The sequence below is a fragment of the Plasmodium cynomolgi genome, chromosome 12, assembly GCF_000321355.1.
Source record: "Plasmodium cynomolgi strain B DNA, chromosome 12, whole genome shotgun sequence".
Classification (NCBI taxonomy): Eukaryota; Apicomplexa; class Aconoidasida; order Haemosporida; family Plasmodiidae; genus Plasmodium; species Plasmodium cynomolgi.
Genome location: NC_020405.1, coordinates 1,820,003 through 1,837,939, shown reverse-complemented (window position 1 = coordinate 1,837,939; position 17,937 = coordinate 1,820,003). Strand labels below are relative to the sequence as shown.

Here is a 17,937-nt window from a genome sequence, read left to right as displayed (position 1 = left end):
CATTGTTCACTTTGCAGTAGAGCGAAATGATGTTTAAAAAATCGTTAAAGTATTTTTTTTTTTTTTTTCCTCTTCTTGTCCCTTATTCTATACTGTATGGACTTTTCTAGCAGAATAAGGATGAACATCTTTTTAGACTCCGGCTTGGTTGTGTAGTAATCTGCCCCTACCCCTGCACTGTTGCGTTGCTTTCCCGGTTGGATCTCCTCCAAAAGATGTTCATTCATGTTTCCTCTCAGGGATATCTGATCTTCATCGGGAATGGCTATGCTCTGATTCGTTCTGTTGATACTTCTCCCCCTAGGTTCATTCCCCCCACGGGGGAGTAACTTATCTGTGTCCGCTGTATGCAAAACGGACAAGTCGCATATACCCCTTTCATCGCGCATGTTCGTACGCGTTTCTATATATGTGTACTTATCCCCTCTGGGCACTTCCACAGTTGTTCCCCCTTCTTCGTCTTTCTTACGTGGAATACCCAACGTCTCACTGGTGCTGACACTATTTTGCGTGACCCATTTGTTTTCCCTTTTCAGGGGAGCAGCGTCCAAATCAGTTTGTACCCCCTCCTTGAATAGATCTAAAAACAGTTTAATGACAATCAATTCGATAAAGCTTTTTTCAAACAAGTCATAATAATTGATACCTGTGAGGTTAAAACTTTCGTAAAATATATTCTTCCTCTGTTTGCAAAAATCATCAAGGGTGTATTTATCCATTTTGAGAAAGTCCACACAGTTCTTTACCCACTTGTCAAAGAAGGCCCTCCTCTTATAATTCTTTTTAAAGTAATAATATATACTCTTCATGGAAAGGATGTACATTTTCACTTTTTCAATATTGACATTACACAGATGTAGGAAGCATAACACGGAACACAGAACATCGTTGTTGTTAAAGTAGAATATACTCAGCTGCAAACATAAGTCGCTAATAACATTCTTTAGACCTTGTGCTAAATTTAGGGGTAAATGAACCTTGCTACTTAAAAGATAATCGTTACACGCTTTCGTGTCGAAGTTATTTATATATAGATATTTTGATAGGTCTCCTTCCCTTTTGTGTCTGTATTGGACGTGGTTAATGATCAGTATGTGGTATGCTACCAATGGCTGGCACGAGATCAGGAAATGCTTCACATCAAAATGTTTTAAAAAATAGAAGCGGTTTTTGCTGATCGGGCTGCATCTATTCTGGCCATGTTGCGGGGTATCCTCAGGTGTACCATCATAGTAACATTTGCCCTGTCTATAACAAAAGGTAGATTTCCTCATTGCGTCGTTTAATTCCCCCCTTTTTAGTTCACCACCCCTAATTTTTGCCAGATAACTCGCGTAATGGTCTGTCTTTTGGCCCCTCCTCACGTCCGAAAAAAATGTCCTATAGTTGTACATATCCCTCAACGTTTTATTTTCAGCGAGGGAGTCACTACAAAATAAGCGATACGCCTCGAGGCGCTGCTTCTTTTTTGAATGTAATTTTCCGTCAAGGTTCTCTTTTATCTCCCTCCCCTTCGAAGCAGCCTTATCGATACGTTCCAATGACGGGTCATCTTTTTCACTTATAAAAATATTTTTAAAAATGGAAAAGGGGGAAAAGTGGGTTTTAAAGAACGTTTCGTCCACCGTTTGTTGCAACAATTGCTTTAATGACAAGTCTTTGTTATAGGTGAAAAAATCATAATAGTGTTCGAACTGCATCACAGAATGATGGATTTTTTTTTTAGAACATGTGCGTTTTTTCATCTTCGAGATGGCCTCTACCAAATTGGACTTCTTATCCGTGCAGTTCCAGCGAGAAGTGCACAGTTTGTTGACTATTGGGATGTTTTCGAAGCATAGGCTGTGAGAGCCTTTCCCTGTTTTGTTGTGTGAGCCCCCCTGCTGAAGTGCACTCCCTTGCTTCCCCACTTTGAGGTAATTCTCCGCATATTTCTCTAAATTTCGGATGGCCAACTTGAACAAGTCCTTGTTTGGGCCCTTTTCTTCTTCCAGCTTGATTTTAAATTTGGCCTTCAAAAGAGTTTTGCTTCCAAAGTACGCTTCATACACAGAGGGCATAAACTTCTTCGTTAATTTTTTAAAAAAATATATGTTTACATAAGTGGGACTATTTTCTTTATTTTTTTTCAAGTCAAAGATGTCCACATTGCTAAACATGAAGATGCAAAGAAATAACTTAAAATTTAAAAAGCATAGCACGTGAAGGGACATGAAGGGAATACCATCTTTGTCTCTTCTCAAAAGGGAGTTCACAATGGAGTTCGCTCCTTCCGTATCGTCGTGATGTGATTTCCTCAGTGCTTCTACTGACATGTGCCCATTTGCTACTTTGTTCACGTTGTAAGGGGCATCTCTACGCGGGCAGATTGGCGGGTCTCTCCCCTCTTGCGCGTGGAATAGCGCCTCGTCGTGGTGAACTGTCTCATCGCGGTGAAGCTGGTCGGTGGGCACCCTTCGTGGCATAGACCCTTCATTAGCGGCCCTAAATTGGATGCACTGGGCTCCTTTTTTTTCACTGCTTTTGTGTACATTTCCCACTTTGACAGGCTCACCCTTTGCGGAAAACTCCTCCCAGTCGTACAAAAATATGTCCGCCAAATTGTACAAAGACAGAGCTAACAAATTGTTGCGCAACTGGGAATATATGTAGCAGGGTAAATAACGCAGATGTGACTCGGAGGATCTGCTAAAGAAGCAAAAACGGTGTTCTCTTTTGTAAAGCTCCTTTACTAAATAGTTGCAATTCTGTGGAGATCGAAATAGCTTGCTGTTCATCAACACGAAGAAGTATATTCCTGTGTAGCTTTGATTTCCCAGCAGGTAGGTTAAAATGTACTTGTGGAGTTTGTTCACCCGGTTGGAAGTTAGATACTTTTGCCTGTACTGCATGAGGCTGTTGTCCTTTCCAACAGAGTTATCTATGTCATTTTTTCTTCTAACATTTTCGTATGATAAATAATTCAAGCATAGTAAATTCCTGCTCAGTTTCACCATCATGGAGTAGCAAATGTGTGCGTTGTGAGCGCACCTTTTGGAGCGACTAGCACGAAAAAGGTGGCATTTTACGTCGCTCTGCATCTTAGGAAATTCATTTAAGACATTCCTTTTTACGGATTCCCCATTTGGTGCCACACCAGGGATGCTTTCACTGCCAGGGGAGTGGTGCAAAATTTTTACGTTATACAATGAGTCAAAATTTAAGAGGAAAATCCCATGTGCCTCCAGTACTGACTCGACAAAATTGTAAATGTAAGGTGTGCACTCATTTCGGAACTCATTTTGAATGTAACTTATTATTTTTAAAAAACTTTTTTCATATTCGTCCAAGTGTTGACCACTCCTTCTTTGGGACTCTTCCGCAAGTTTGCACTGTACCCCCAAGTGATGTCTTCGCTCTTCACCCCGTTTGCTTCCCACCTGATGGATGCTCTTCCCAATTTTAACCCTTTCGTAAAAGTTAAACTCAGCCGACTTGTGAACCGTTTGGCAAAAATTATCGCTAAAATATTTTAACGTTTGCAGAAGGGTGAACAGAGCAGAAAAGTCACTGTTATCTGCGTAGTACTCCAGGATGTGCAAAAAAAAACGAGAGTTGTACGACTTTATGTTGATAAGTTTGATTAATTCATAGAATAAATTTTTTGCCTTTATTTTGTTTTTTTCCCCACGTTTGTTTTTTAAAAGTACGCGTTTGTAAATGGGGTTGTCTTCCAGAAGGTGCTGCTCGCCTCCGACGCGCCCTTCTTTATTCGCTTCCAGTTTGGCATGTGCATCTTTAAGGACAACCCGATGATCGGTGAGTGTTTCCCCTTGTAGAGGTGAAAACGACAACAAAGTTCTCCCCCTTTTGGAGCGCTTCAAATGGTGGATGTTTCCCCCTGTTTCGCTTCTCACCCTGGTAAGATCCCCCTCGAGGGAGTAAATCCCACGTTGTGAAAACCATTTTTGGGTCCCCTTCTTGGCAAAATATTTCATAAGGAAGTACAAAAAGTTCATGCCCCTATTTTGTAGAATAATTCTAATCATGATATTTCTGTTTACGGTTTTTAACATGTCTATGGAGCAGCACAGATAGGAACCACCACTACGGAAATCGCACGGGGTTAATCGGTAAGAACTTTTTCCAATGAGGTGTTTCCCTTTGTGAATTTTTTCAAATTGTGCTAATGTCCCGGATGATTTTTCACCCTCCTCTTCAAGTTTCACAAGTGCATGAGGGATATTCTCCCCCGATTTGTTCCTTTTTATGAGCATGTCCTCGGGGGGTGCCTTCTCCCTCTGCTCAATTACAAACGTATCATTTACGTAAACGCTTTTCAGATTTCTCTCATTAGCAGCAATTCTGTCTTTGTGGGCAATTTCTGAGATGGTTTCGATGGTCTGATTATTGTGCACTACAAAATCATCAACAGAGTCGACATTGCTATAGTTATAATCAGCCTGAATCATTTGGCCGCCTTCTTTTTTACCTTTCTCTTCTCCTCTTTTTACCTGAGTGCCGACACAACAGAAGCAGTAACACTCGTTGTCGTAGTTGTCAAAATTGAAATAATATCCTTTTCCTTTTTTTTGGCAACTCCTGTACGAATCTTTTTCCCTCAAGAGCAGATTACTCCTTTCGCTAATTACATTGCTGCTGAAATTTTTGTAACTGATAATTGTCAAGTCGTCTACTTCCTCCCCTTTCAATTTCATCCAATTTTTCGCCATGTTGAATGTCACAACGTTGTTATTCCCCCTTCTGCTTGTGTAATAACAACACGAAATTTTGCTAGAGTGTTTCTCTTCCCAGCTGGGGTTCTTCTTGGATTCACTTCTGGCAGCATTCACCATTGTAGAATTAAATTGTACTTCATCATTTGCTGCAATTTTTGTGCTTTTCTCATTCTGCCCACCAGAGGGGAGATTCCACTCGGGGGTGATATCATCCCTATCTGTTCCCCCCAAATGGGACATAATATCAATCATTTGTTTGCTTCCTTCGAGGGGTAATCCTTCTAAATTTTCGAAGAACAAATCTGTCGTGTGACGCGGTTCATATATTTTGATGTACTCATTTGTGTGCATATTTAATTTTTTTTTTCTTCCCCAAATGGGTGGTCCCCTTTTATTGCTCCGACGTATAGCCACTTGGTCCCTGCGTGTGTGGCGCAATTTGTTGTTCATTCTCCCATTGTGCCCGATTTTGATCAAGTAACCCCTTTTCATCCGGACTAGGTGACATTTCCTCGTGTCCCTCCGTTTGGTATTTATCCAGTTAAGTGAAGAATGGCTTATTATGGTTTTTGCACCTTGCGAATGCGCCTTGTTTCTTTCCCTTTTGTTGTCCTTCATTTTGTCCCATTTTTTGTCCCTCATTTTGTCCCTTTTTTTCCTCCCCATGGCTTCCTCCCCCCGCATTTCTCTCCCACCCTGCACGTAGTACGTGTTGAAAAAATTCTGAATAACGAACGGCACATACAGATGCGAGGCGTGGTCAAAATGGTTGACAAACTGGGTGTTTCCTATGTTAGACGCATCGAACATGTTAAGGAGAGTAAGAACCCTCAAGGGGCTTTTCTCTTTGTATATTCTCTCATGAACGTAGTTGTGGCTACTATGGTGCAGTTTCTTCTTCAGTGCACCTAAAAAGGCTGCACTGTGATAAAGATTAAAAACATTTCTCTTCAACATATAATCTGTGTATGCATTGTTATACTCAGCTACGTAGGAGCTATTTCTGTAAAAGAGTTCCAGAATAGCCACAAATTTGATGGCCCTCTTATCCGCTACACTAAATGTGCAGCCATTCTTACGCAAAAATAGGAGCAATTTATTTCTTATATATTTCTTCAAAGTATTTAGGGCAATTTTTTTTAAAAATTTCAACACATCTACACATAGTACTTTTAATATGCGTACACACACGTTCAGGTATGTGTCTATATTGTTGCATAGGAGTCTATATATGATAATTCCATAGTAGTTTATCACCATTTTGTGGGGGTTCAAATGGATAAAGCAAAATGGGATCTTCGCATTACTGACCAAGTGATTCATTACGTTCCCCTTAAAATGCGAATTACATTCCTCTTTATCTTCCATCACTAATTTGTATACCTCCATGATTACACTTACTAGGTTCTTCTTTAAAATTCTTTTTATATCATTTTGAAAATGCAAAAATGTGTTTATATTTTTCACTTGAATTTCGTTTTTTAATTTTGTGAAGCTATCATTCAGAGTGTCGTACATCTTGTATATCTTCAATATGGTGTTCTTCAATGTGTTCTTCCTTTCTTCGAATTTCATTTTATGAGGGGAGTACATCGAGAGTTCTTCAATGACACGGTTGCGGGTGGAGTTCATTCCAGGGCTATCATAGGGGCAGTTCATTTTACCCCTTTGCACTTCATCCCTGTTGTGGTTTCCCTTAACTACTGAGCATTTATCTGTGCAGCCAATTTCTCCATTCGGCTCGTACCCCCCGTTCGCTATCCCATTGGTGGAGTTCCACGAGGTAGCAATTTCCCCGGAAGCAACCCCACTTTTGCGAATAATCAGCCTTTCATTTTCTTTGCCAATTAGTGAAGCGTTGCCCCCCTCGGCCTTGAATAAATAATCAATAAAGGGGCTACAGTTGTGCGTCTCTCCCCTGTTAATTGTAATTCCAGAATCGTTTATAATAGCACTTAGGAGTTTGTTGAAAAGTGCGTTATATTCTCCCTTGCGTTCCTTAGTCTGTTCGTTTGTCTTTACCTTTATCTTTATCTTCAGCTTCGTCGTCTGCTTCGTCGTCTGCTTCGTCGTCTGCTTCGTCGCCTGCTTCGTCGCCTGCTTCGTCGCCTGCTTCGTCGCCTGCTCCGTTGCCTGCTTCGTCGTCATATCCCTGGTAGGCTTCTTCTCCCCCTGGGGAACGTCCTTCGAATTGGCCTCATTTCCCCCGCTGTTCGCACCCCCCCGAGCAACGCCATAGACGAAGGTCCTCACAAAGTCGTCTCGATTGCTTTGCAAAAAATTGTGCAGCAGGTTGTAGTTAAAATATAAGAGCAGGAAATTCAAAAAGAATTCATACTTCTTCATGTAAATGTAATAAATAACTGTACTCAAATCGTTGCTTTTGAGTATGTCGTAAATGACGCTATCGAAGGGGCGCTCGGCACAAAGTAACTTATTCGAGGTAGCGACCTCTCTGTATAGAACGTCTTTCATATAAAAGTATGGAAGCGCTTTCTTTTTCCTCTTCGTATTGACGATAAAGCAGTAGCACAGATAAAAAACGAGATTCCTGATGTTTTGAGCATTGTCCATTTTATTATTTGATGCGATGTACGACCCCTGACCAGTTTCGCGAACCCCAAGATTGCTTCCCCTTATAATTAGCTTCGAACGGTCAGAATTAGAGGGGTCACTCATTTTTACGCTTCTACCCTTTGTGATTCCTCCTTCCTCACAAATTGTGCTTGGTTTCCCCACCATTTGGGAAGTTCCCCCATTAGAGATGCGAAACGACTCGTCAGGGGGTAGCGACACTCCATTATTCCACTTGCTACTTTTTTTATCACCTTTACTTTTCAGCTGAGGAGTAGTCTCACCCTCTGCTGCCCCATTGACGTGTCCATTTTGTTCACCTCTACTGCTAGCATTGTCCAGAGTGTTATCTCCTTGAAGGAGCTTACCTATCTTGTCGGAGGCCGATTTTTTTACGTACAATATTTGCGCTATCGAATCATACATATTGTACACACTAAGGTAGATGGAACTGAAAAAATTTGGTTCGTGCAATCTGCCATTCAAATTTTGAAAAGATTTCATATCTTCCCAGACATTTCCCCGGCTCACATTTCTTCTGCTGGTCTGTTCTACTCTCGTTTCAGAATTGCTTAGAAGTACATTCATCAAAAGTTTAGCAAAGTATATATATTTATTAAGTTCAAGAAAAATTGCATTGTTCTTTTTTCTGGAGTTGTTCCCCCTTGATCGTTTTTTCTTTACAAAGTGGTCTATAAATGAGATGATAAAGTGTAAAGTCAGCGAGCACATTTCGATGCTGTACTTTTTATTCAAAAATAAATTGTAGTTATCGCGAAAGCACAGTTTTTCAAAGTAGTATATGAGAAATATTTTTATATATTTGTTGTTGTCGTTGCTGTGGATGTTTCTCCTGCTGCTGCTGCCATCCGTGACAGGTTTGGTTCTTTTCCCGTAAGGCGATATATCTGACTTGAGGTTTGTGCACCTGGATGGCTTATTCCCCTCTTGTGCGGGACTCTTCTTCAGTTCGGTCGAGTTATTACAACGGGGGTTCTCTTTAGGTGAGTCCCCTACCAGTTCTGCTTTCCCCTGCGTTTCTTTCTTCGAAGTGGAGTGAGCGAAATGGCCATCTGCGAAGGTTCCACCTTTGGGGGAACGGCTCTGAGGAATGAGGGAGGTTCCATTTTTCTGGTTTATCATTTCGAAGCAGTCCTTTAAATTGCCCCCTTGCGTCTGTCTACCTTTCGAAAGTGTAATATTCATTTTGATTATTTTCTTCTTCTTTTTATTATTATATAGGGCAGAGGTACCCCCATTTTGTATGCCCTTACCATTTGACCCAAACCCATTTTGCATCTTCGATCTTTCAAATTCGTTGCTCTCCTGAAAACAGAGGTACTTCTTTCCAATCACATCAACTATGTCGGAGATTTTTCTCAGAGACATTGCCATGTATATCTGTATGCACTCCCTCTTGTGCTTTACAATGCTCATAAAACTGCTCATCTTCCGTTTGTATTTCTTCTTCCACACATGATTTACGAAGGAAAAATAATCAAAGAAGTAAAAATAAATTATTTCTTACTCCAAATGTAGTGAAATAACATTCTGCATAGGAGTACCGTTTCTTTGAAGGAAAGTATTCTCAACGTTTTTCTAATTAAATTCATGTCTTTATTTAAGAATCCGTTGTATAACATGACAAAGTAGTGGTAATGCCTTTTGATATTATTCATTTTTAGAATTCCCTCTGTCTGTCCCCTCTTGTTGTATGAACTGATGCTGAACAGAGCGTGCATGTAATTTTTGAATAACACTTTGCATAGCACATCATCAACGTGGATCAGAGCATGCCATTTGTTCTTCAGGTAGAAATAGTTGTAATTCTTCAGTGTGGAGAGGAACTCAATCTGTCTACCCTCCCTTTTGAGAACAGTTAAGTATCGCTCAGATTGTCCTCCTTCCTCTTCCTCCACTGGACGGTGTACATATTCAACAAAAAAGTATTTCCTACATAAATGTAACTTTACGCTACTCACTTTTTTACCATACAGGGAATTTTTACTTTTCGCCTTCTGTAAATTATCCCCACGTTTATTATTCCATTTTAGAAATCGCTTAATGAGGAATAAATTTTTTACATCAGTAAAGTGATCGTACACGTGGATGTGCTGTATATATTTTGGGAGTACCTGATTAAGTCTTTTTATGCATTGCTCTAAATTGGGATCCGCTGATTTCTGTGCAATGGAGGCATTACTGGGGAGGCACAACTCTACATCGGAATAGTCCCCCCTTTTTTGACCGCACTTGTGTGGGTCTTCACGGTAGGCATACCAATCGTTGGGTTTCCCATTTTTAAGGATACCCATATTGGCACTCACCGTGTATATCTCTCCCACTTTGTTGACTCCTCCACCTCTCCGACTAGCAACGTTTCGATACATTTCCTCATTCTGGTGAATACTATACTTCTTCTCAAGGTGATAATCCATCTTTATGCCATAAGATCCTATCGACTCTTCGCTATTAGTTTCCAAACGTTCATATCCCCAGTCGTTTGCAACATTGTTCCCTATATCCTCATGGGAGCATGCGTCATATTCACTAAAATGATTTAAAAAATTTATGTAATAGGTGGGTCTTTTCTCCCATTCGTAGAAATATAACATTCTGGTGTAACTTTCCCGATGGTTGTTCTTCCCATTCTCCTCAAATGGTTCTACTTGATTTACAGGTTGGTAGAAATTCCATTTTTCTCCACACCGATTTTTTATTTCGCCAATTATGTAAGCATATTTGGAGTTCTCCAAATTTTTATAATTCCATATGCTAATAACATTGTTATCCTTTTCTCTCCTGCACGTTGCATTTACGTAAATCCATTTTTGTCTCAATTTGAAGGAGTCTGGAAAATACGATTCAAAATTGAACTTTATTTTTCTTTTACTTTGCTCAAAATGGATGAATTCCTTTTGTTCTGAGTGGAACTCCTTTTCGTCATCCCCATTTTGGCAAATTTCTACATATTTGAATGTCTCCTCCCTTGTATGTAACGAATACATTTCAATGTTTTTTATTTTTTTCTTCTTCGTAAAAATGCCTTCATTTTGTCCACTCCCCAAATTAAGACGATAGTACCTGCACGCGGAAGCGTGGTGGAGATTGGCTACAAAGGTGCTGCGGCAGCATTAGCATGTGTGCTATGTGCTAACGGCACATTCCGTTATTACACTCATCTGTTACGTTTTCTTTTCCTTTCTTTTTTTTTTTTCTTTTTTTTTCTTTTTTTTTTCGCCAAAGGGGCGCAGTTACATTTCTAAATCAAAGGACCAAAGCTGGTTGCGCAAGTCAACCAACAATGCGTGCGACAGATCATGACTAACTTCGAAGTCGGTGAAAAGGGTTCTCACTGCGCGGAAAAAAAAAAAGGAAAAATAAAATTTATACTATAACTCAAGCGGTACGTACACCTCTCATACGCAGTCACACACATTCGAACAACTCCGCTGAGTTAAAAAAAAAAAAGCCTCTGAATAAAACGTTACAGTGTTTATTTATATTTATTGCCAAGTGGGCCGTTTCCCCTCCATTAAATATGAGCAAAAATTGCTGAGCCGTCAGTGTTAAAATGAATAGTTGGTCTTTTCTACGTAAGGTTAAAAAAAAGAAAAAGAAAAGATATCGAACAATGGAACATGTTTTCCTACAAAATGGTGTAGCTACTCTTCCTTGTCCCTACCTATAAACACACTTCTGGAAGTAAATATAACCACGTACATTCGTCAAAATGTTTTGCAAGCTTGATACTTTTGTCACTTTTAAGCTGCAGAATGGGGAGGAAATTGAAACGAGCGAAAAGGGGAATATATACACACCACAAAAGTAAGGCAAACGGGTGATCCTACGGAGTACATCACAGCGGGAAGGGCACTTCATGCGAATGTATATGCAATGTCTATGCGATGTCTATGCGAAGTCTATGCGATGTCTATGCGAAGTCTATGCGATGTCTATGCGAAGTCTATGCGAAGTCTATGCGATGTCTATGCGACGTCTATGCGACGTCTATGCGACGTCTATGCGATGTCTATGCGTATTTATTTATCCCCCCATATATATCCACTCGATAGACAACCCTCTCAGCCATTTCACCTTAGTCCTTTCGCTATCAGCTTAATACAGACGATGTCGTTCAGCACGATGAAGAAGGAGCTGCAAAAAAAAAAAAAGGGCGTTACACAGATTATAACTTCATACATGCATGTGTCTGATTCTTTTTGTTAAACTCTAACACGTAGGATGTGTGAAAAATTCTTCTGCGCGCCATTATCAAATTTTACCTTTCCCCCTTTGGAATTATTTTCACAAATTTTTCATTGAACGAGTCCAAAAAGGAGAGTTTTTTCTGCTCAGTGGGAAGGCAGTATTACAAATGTGATATGTTGTAAGGGAACAATACTGCAACGAGCGGGAGGTAAAAAAAGAACTGTGCACGCATTACAGAAGGATTGCATCCCTTCCACATGAAACAACTCTCAGGTGAACATGCTCCATTCTTACATTCAGAGAAACGACAAAGCGAAAGAGCCTATCGTAGGAAATATAAAAATTGTACAGCTTATTCCTTTCACTTGTCTTTCCATGCGTGTGTGCCTTTTTATAAATATCGAGCTGAAGAGTGTTACCTTGAATTCTGAAAAGGAGGAAATGAACATATGATGGGCGTCTACATTGTTAAAACGGAGAGAAGGTGCATGTAAGTGGAGCGCTCGTCACCCATTGGAAATATAAATGCACATTTCTTTAGTAGCGCAAAAGGAAAGCGCGTGATTCTCTCACTGTACATTATTTCTCGATTTTCAAGGTGAGCATTTATTTTATTGACATGTGCAAAATTGTAGAAATTCAAAACGGCAGATTGTTGCGATATCTAAGAAGGGGGGTTTCAAAAGGAAAATGGTGAATAGAAAAAAGACACAATTTGTTATGAATCACTTTTTTTTCATTTTATTTTATTATTTTATTTTTTTTTTTCCTCCAATTTAACCAAAACGGGAATTTGATGTTGCACACTTTTCCCTTTTGTAAAAGTGTCCTTGTCGCAACATATCCAGATGCAGTTTAGCGTATCACTGTTTAGGAAAAAATGGGCACTATTACGACTGTTGAAAAAATTGAAGCACAAATTAAGGCCTTTATCTTCAGAGTTACTTCTCCTTTTGAAGAAAAGCAGAGCTACTATGTCGTTACATTGGTTAGGCAGAATACTATGTATCTCATTTCGGTTGCACCTTTTTCTGGATCTTAATAACTTTAAACAAACCAGGTTATCCATGGTTAAAATGATGAGTGTTGGTCATTCCCTCCAGGGATGATGGCTACTCTAAATGGATCGAAGCGTCTTTGCACAACTACACGTTGTGTATGCTTCTTTTACCTTTTCGCAACATCAACGCATGTGACATTCTATTTCGCCTTTTCTTAGCCCAATTCACATGTACATATTTTTCAGACATGCGGTGTTCTCATTTGTCCCTTTGGATAACTCACTTTACTTTTTCTTAATCCTCTGCGTACAGTGGCACATAGGGGAATACCAAAATTTTGCACACATACACACGCCTATGTAGGGGCAGGGAAATGGGTTTCCTCGCAACTGCTCGCGCGGACAACCGACAGAAAGTTCGCACGTGACTGCTTTGTGAAACAAAGAGGAAAAATGCTTCAGGCTTGCCACATATATATACATATATATATGTGTATGTGCCCATGTGCACATGACGACTTGGCATAAATTTTGCCAAAAAGTAAGCGAACGGCACTTAATTTTACGGCAAATTTTTAGGGTGATTATTTTCTGTGGAATGCTTGCATGTGTGTACATGCGCGTTGGGTAAGTGGGTCAAAATGAAATCTTTTTATTTTTTTTTGCCTTTTTTAAATTATTCGCGAGTGAAAAATTGCCAGGCAATTAACCCATTCGAGGGGGTGGTGCATACAACCTCGTGCCTGTGTACGACCTTTCAGCACTGCGGCATTGTTATTTTGGGACATTTTATTTTTTAAGCCATGCAATTGTGATATATTTCAAAAAGGGGCAGCGGTGAGGAGCCCTAAAGTGGGCTGCTAGGAGATATAACATGTACATGCACATTTATATGCACATCATTTCAGGAAAGAGGTTTTCCCCCCTCTTAGTTTTTTTTTTTTTTTTTTACACTGTGAAGAGCGTTTCATGCATAAACCTTTCCAAAGTGTGTAGAATGGAATTATGCGATTTGTCATTTTGTTTATGCATTATTTGACGAGGGTGGCACTTTTCCGTAGCACTTTTTTTTTTTTTAAACGCTGTTCTATTTTGCGATGGTCTACTTTTTTTTGCGTTGGTTTGCTTTATTTTGTTTTTTTCTCCTTAATAGAGGATCCGCTTTTCCAGCAACGCAAATCAAAAAAATTAATTCGCTAGTTTTATAGATCCCCTTTTGCAGCACTCGAAATTAAAGAAAAAAAGTATGCCTGTCATTTTAAAAAAATAATTTTCCTCGCCTGATTCCAGTAAGACCACTTAAATCGAGAACACCACTTTTAAATTATGCCATCTTTTGAGAGAAAAATAAATGGCGTAGGGAACAAAATATTCACATACAACAAGAGTATGAAAAGTACCCTGTAGGCGCGGCTATTTTCAAAATTACGCCCTGAATTAGCAGTGTCACCCATTTTAGCTGCGTATTCCACGGAAAGGCAGTGCGACATAAAGGTATTCTTCCATCACACTAGCATCTTAAATGACATCACTATTACACACAAAGAATGGTGCTAAGCGTGCTACTCATAACTGTCATTAAATGATTACATATATAAACGGCACACACTCCGTTTCTTTCCCCTTCGAACTTTAAATATCCTAAAAATATTAAAGTCCAATTTTAACATCTGTTCGAAAAAAAATATTCAGTTTTGTTTGCTTTTACGCGGTGTATATTATACACATATTTTCTCCTAAAAATGTTTCGAGAGACGGGAATGAAAGAGAAGAGTCACGTTATATCTTTAACCCAAGGGTCGGGGACTAAAAAGAGCATACGGAATTCTCTTTACGACGATGTTTTTTGAGTAAAGCATGGTGAACATAAAACGGGATTCTTCGAAAAAAATGGGTACACGTATTAACATCTACTCGTAAACGAAAACGAGCGCGTGCACATATGCATACATGCGAGGCGATTACATTTGCATGAAATCATCACGGTGGCCTTTTCCCCAACCCCTCTTTCGCTGTGGCGGAAAAAATTCCATTACGAAGTTGAAGTAAACCATAAAATGTGAAAAGTGGAAAAACGAATTGCACGTGTATTTCCCCTTTCTTAAATTGAGGATTTAAAAAAAAAAAAAACTTTGCTAAAAAAGAACAGCCAAGCATAATCGCATAAAAATAAAAGCCTTTTTCATTTTCAAAAGACAATTATAATTAAAAAAAAAAAAAAAAAATCTCAAAAATTACCACAATTTTTTTCGAACGCTTCCTTGCTTTTACAAAAATTAATTTAAACGAAACTTTGCATTTTGGCACTTAAGTGAATTATCATAAATGAATGTTTTATGTGAAAAAATCCCCGGAAAGTAATTCCCAAAATAGCAATCGCAGTGCAGTGTTTTAAAATGGCGGAAGTTCAAATCCAGAAGATAGAAGAACTCACACCATGGGTAAGAGCAAAAAAAAAAATTGAGTTGCAAAAAAAATGCCTACCTATAAATGGAATGACGTCGCGAAGTGTCATGTGCATATGCTCGCTTGGGTTATCCTCTTGCCGCAGTGACAAACTGTACGTCGAATTACGCACAGTGGTCATAGCAGCTGCGGCAGAGGTGCGGAGGTAGTCATGCATATGTCCTTCCCTTGTAATGCTCCTTGCGTAGAGCGATGAAAATGAGTTCATTTTTACGTTAAAGGGAGAGAACAGAAAAACCCAATGGGTAGACGATCTCCCCGTGTGTAGCATGTTACGTTTAGTAGATTATATGCACCCGCCCGATGAATGCGTTATGCTCATCAGATAATCGTATGAGTGTGCACACTTACATTGGAGAGCACACACCAGCGTATGGTTTACAAGTTGTTGTGCGTACACCTGTGTATGGTGAACCAATCGTCCCGTTTTTCTTCGCCCCTTTTTCTTCGCCCTTTTTTCTTCGCCCCTTTTTTTCACCCCCTTTGCGATTACCTCCCCGCGTAGGTGGAAAAATACAGGCCAAACGTGCTGAACGACATAATTTCGCACGAACAAGTCATATCCACAATCCAGAAGTTTGTGGAAAAGGGAGAATTGCCCCACTTGCTGTTGCATGGGCCCCCAGGGACAGGAAAGACATCCACGATTTTAGCTGTGTGCAAGGAACTGTATGGTGAGTCACGAAGCTCCTTTGTATTAGAATTAAATGCATCCGATGATAGAGGAATAAGTGTAGTTCGAGATCAAATAAAAACATTTGCAGAATCGAAAAATCATTACAATACGTGCGAAAAGACTTCGCTAAAATTAATCATTTTGGATGAAGCAGATCATATGACCTACCCAGCACAAAATGCCATGAGAAGAATCATGGAAAACTATGCTAAGAATGTCCGCTTCTGCTTATTATGTAATTATGTAAATAAGATAACCCCAGCAATTCAATCCAGGTGTACCTCATTCAGATTTTCTCCCCTCAAGAAGGAATATATGATTAATAAAGCCCTAGATATTGCCAAATCAGAAAATGTAGACCTCACCAAGGATGGATTGGAGAGTCTCATACGTGTTGGACGAGGAGACATGAGAAGAATTTTAAATTGTTTACAAGTCGTTTCATTGAGTCATAAAAATATGACCATCGATCAGAACGTCATTTTGTCAACGTTAGACATACCTTTACCGGAAGAGGTTAAAGACATATTAGAGCATTTCACTAAAAGTACCATCAAAGAATCGTACGAATTTGTTACCAAATTACAGAGCACTAAGGGATACTCGATAAAGGATATTATGGTGAATCTGTATGAATCCATTTTAACTTATGATTTTCCGGACTCTGCAGTTTGCTTGTTACTTAAAAGTTTTGGCGAAATTGAGGAAAGGTGTTCCTCCGGGGCCAACGAACAAATCACCCTGTCCGCACTAATCAGCGCATTCATAGAATTCAGAACTGAGCTCTTTAAAATGAAGTACGACATGAATAATATATAAATGGGAGGACTTCCAAAATAGGATGCCAAGATGAGCGCAACGTGGAATGACAAACTCGTTTTTTCATATCGTAAAAAAGGGAAGCCTGTCCATAACATGCCTTTTTTATTCCCCTCCAACTAACAACACCATATGAACAGTGCAACAATCATATACACTACCGGACGAATGAAAAGTCCAAACGGATGGACAGCTTTACCCAACTTCGTTTTTTCCCTAACAAGCATTTGTTCTTTTTCTCGAAAATGGGGCAGTGATCACTTTGACCACCTGGTATGAAGAAGGGATTGGGCACACCTGCGCATGCACGCGTGTGTACAGATGTGTGTATATGCACCTGCCCACGGGGAAGCCGTTTTAATCCCACCAGCGTAGCAGGATGTTGCTTCATAATGGCGCATTTCACCAAAGGGAGCATTCATTTTATGGCGCTTCATCATTACGCATTTATGTCTCGTTTAATTTGTTAAAGTCAGGCAGATGGCCTTCTTTAAATGTCCTTCCAGTGTCACACCGAGTATGATGAAGCGTCCATGCATTCCTGCGTGCTTAGGTGCATACACATGTCGACATTTTTAACCTACGCTGTGACACTTGATTTCGCCTTTTTTTATACCCCCGAGTGAACTCCCCCCTTCTTTATCCTCCTTTTTTTAATTTTTAAAGACGCAACAAAAAGGTGATATTGCTTCCGTGCAAGAAGCTACGTTGTCTTTATCGCAAAACGTGATTCCCTCGTGTGCGGTTTGCCCAATAAATGCGCTCATTTCTATGCAGTGCCCTTTGCGACTCCTCCGGCAGCCTCGTCATGTTAAGGGTATCCCCCCTCTTCATCACTACGCCATGTTGCAATTGTACTTGTGCCATGTTATACACATAGAAGAGATACTTCCATATAAAGAAAAAATCCTCACGCAGCGGATCTTTTTATTTATTTTCCTCTCATATGAAAGAAGCTTACTTTCATTTCTCAAAATTGCGAATTTATCAACGTATATTTTTTTTTTTTTTTTTTTCCTCTGTGTTATGTTATATTTTTGAAACATTTTATTGTTCGAAGTTTTGCCTGTGTGTCCCCCCCAAATGGCTCACTATTTCACAATTTAAGCAGTACCACTGTCTATGCCAATGGGCTAAAACGATTGCGATGTTTGTGTAGCTACAAGGACACGCATATGGCGCGCTTAGGGGAATAAAATGATATTCACACCTTTGTGTGTGCGTTCGGATAGGCTCACATCATCGAGAGAAAAACATATGTACGCTTATTTTTACACACCTAGGGCAGTTACGCAGCAGCACTGTTGGCTTTAAAAAAAGGTATGCAGTCCATTTTTATTGTTTCCCCACAAACGGAAACATTCGTGGGGATTATTAATCTGTTTTTAAAAAAATGGATAACTTCAATTTATTGGGGAACCTCAACAAACTTTAAAGTTCGAATAAAATATTCGGAGAGGTGATAAAAGTTT

At 39.6% G+C, this 17,937-nt stretch overlaps 2 protein-coding genes across 2 annotated transcripts; one reads left to right on the top strand and one right to left on the bottom strand.

The window, feature by feature from the left end:
* Positions 1 to 44: 44 nt before the first annotated feature.
* Positions 45 to 12,573, bottom strand: PCYB_125190 (hypothetical protein; the record flags this gene model as incomplete). Its single annotated transcript, XM_004223852.1, has 12 exons — positions 12,310 to 12,573; positions 12,083 to 12,168; positions 11,799 to 11,931; positions 11,579 to 11,643; positions 11,391 to 11,450; positions 10,978 to 11,061; positions 10,784 to 10,884; positions 10,547 to 10,647; positions 9,620 to 10,300; positions 8,810 to 9,475; positions 8,310 to 8,741; positions 45 to 8,255 (listed from the first exon to the last, which is right to left on the bottom strand). Exons 11-12 carry the CDS (start codon positions 8,739 to 8,741, stop codon positions 45 to 47), a joined length of 8,643 nt encoding a protein of 2,880 aa, XP_004223900.1. The 5' UTR covers positions 8,810 to 9,475; positions 9,620 to 10,300; positions 10,547 to 10,647; positions 10,784 to 10,884; positions 10,978 to 11,061; positions 11,391 to 11,450; positions 11,579 to 11,643; positions 11,799 to 11,931; positions 12,083 to 12,168; positions 12,310 to 12,573.
* Positions 12,574 to 14,806: 2,233 nt separating this feature from the next.
* On the top strand, positions 14,807 to 16,465 carry PCYB_125180 (replication factor C3; the record flags this gene model as incomplete). Its single annotated transcript, XM_004223851.1, has 2 exons — positions 14,807 to 14,945; positions 15,476 to 16,465. The coding sequence occupies exons 1-2, from the start codon at positions 14,901 to 14,903 to the stop codon at positions 16,463 to 16,465; spliced, it is 1,035 nt and encodes a 344-aa protein (XP_004223899.1). The 5' UTR covers positions 14,807 to 14,900.
* Between the last annotated feature and the right edge of the window lie 1,472 nt (positions 16,466 to 17,937).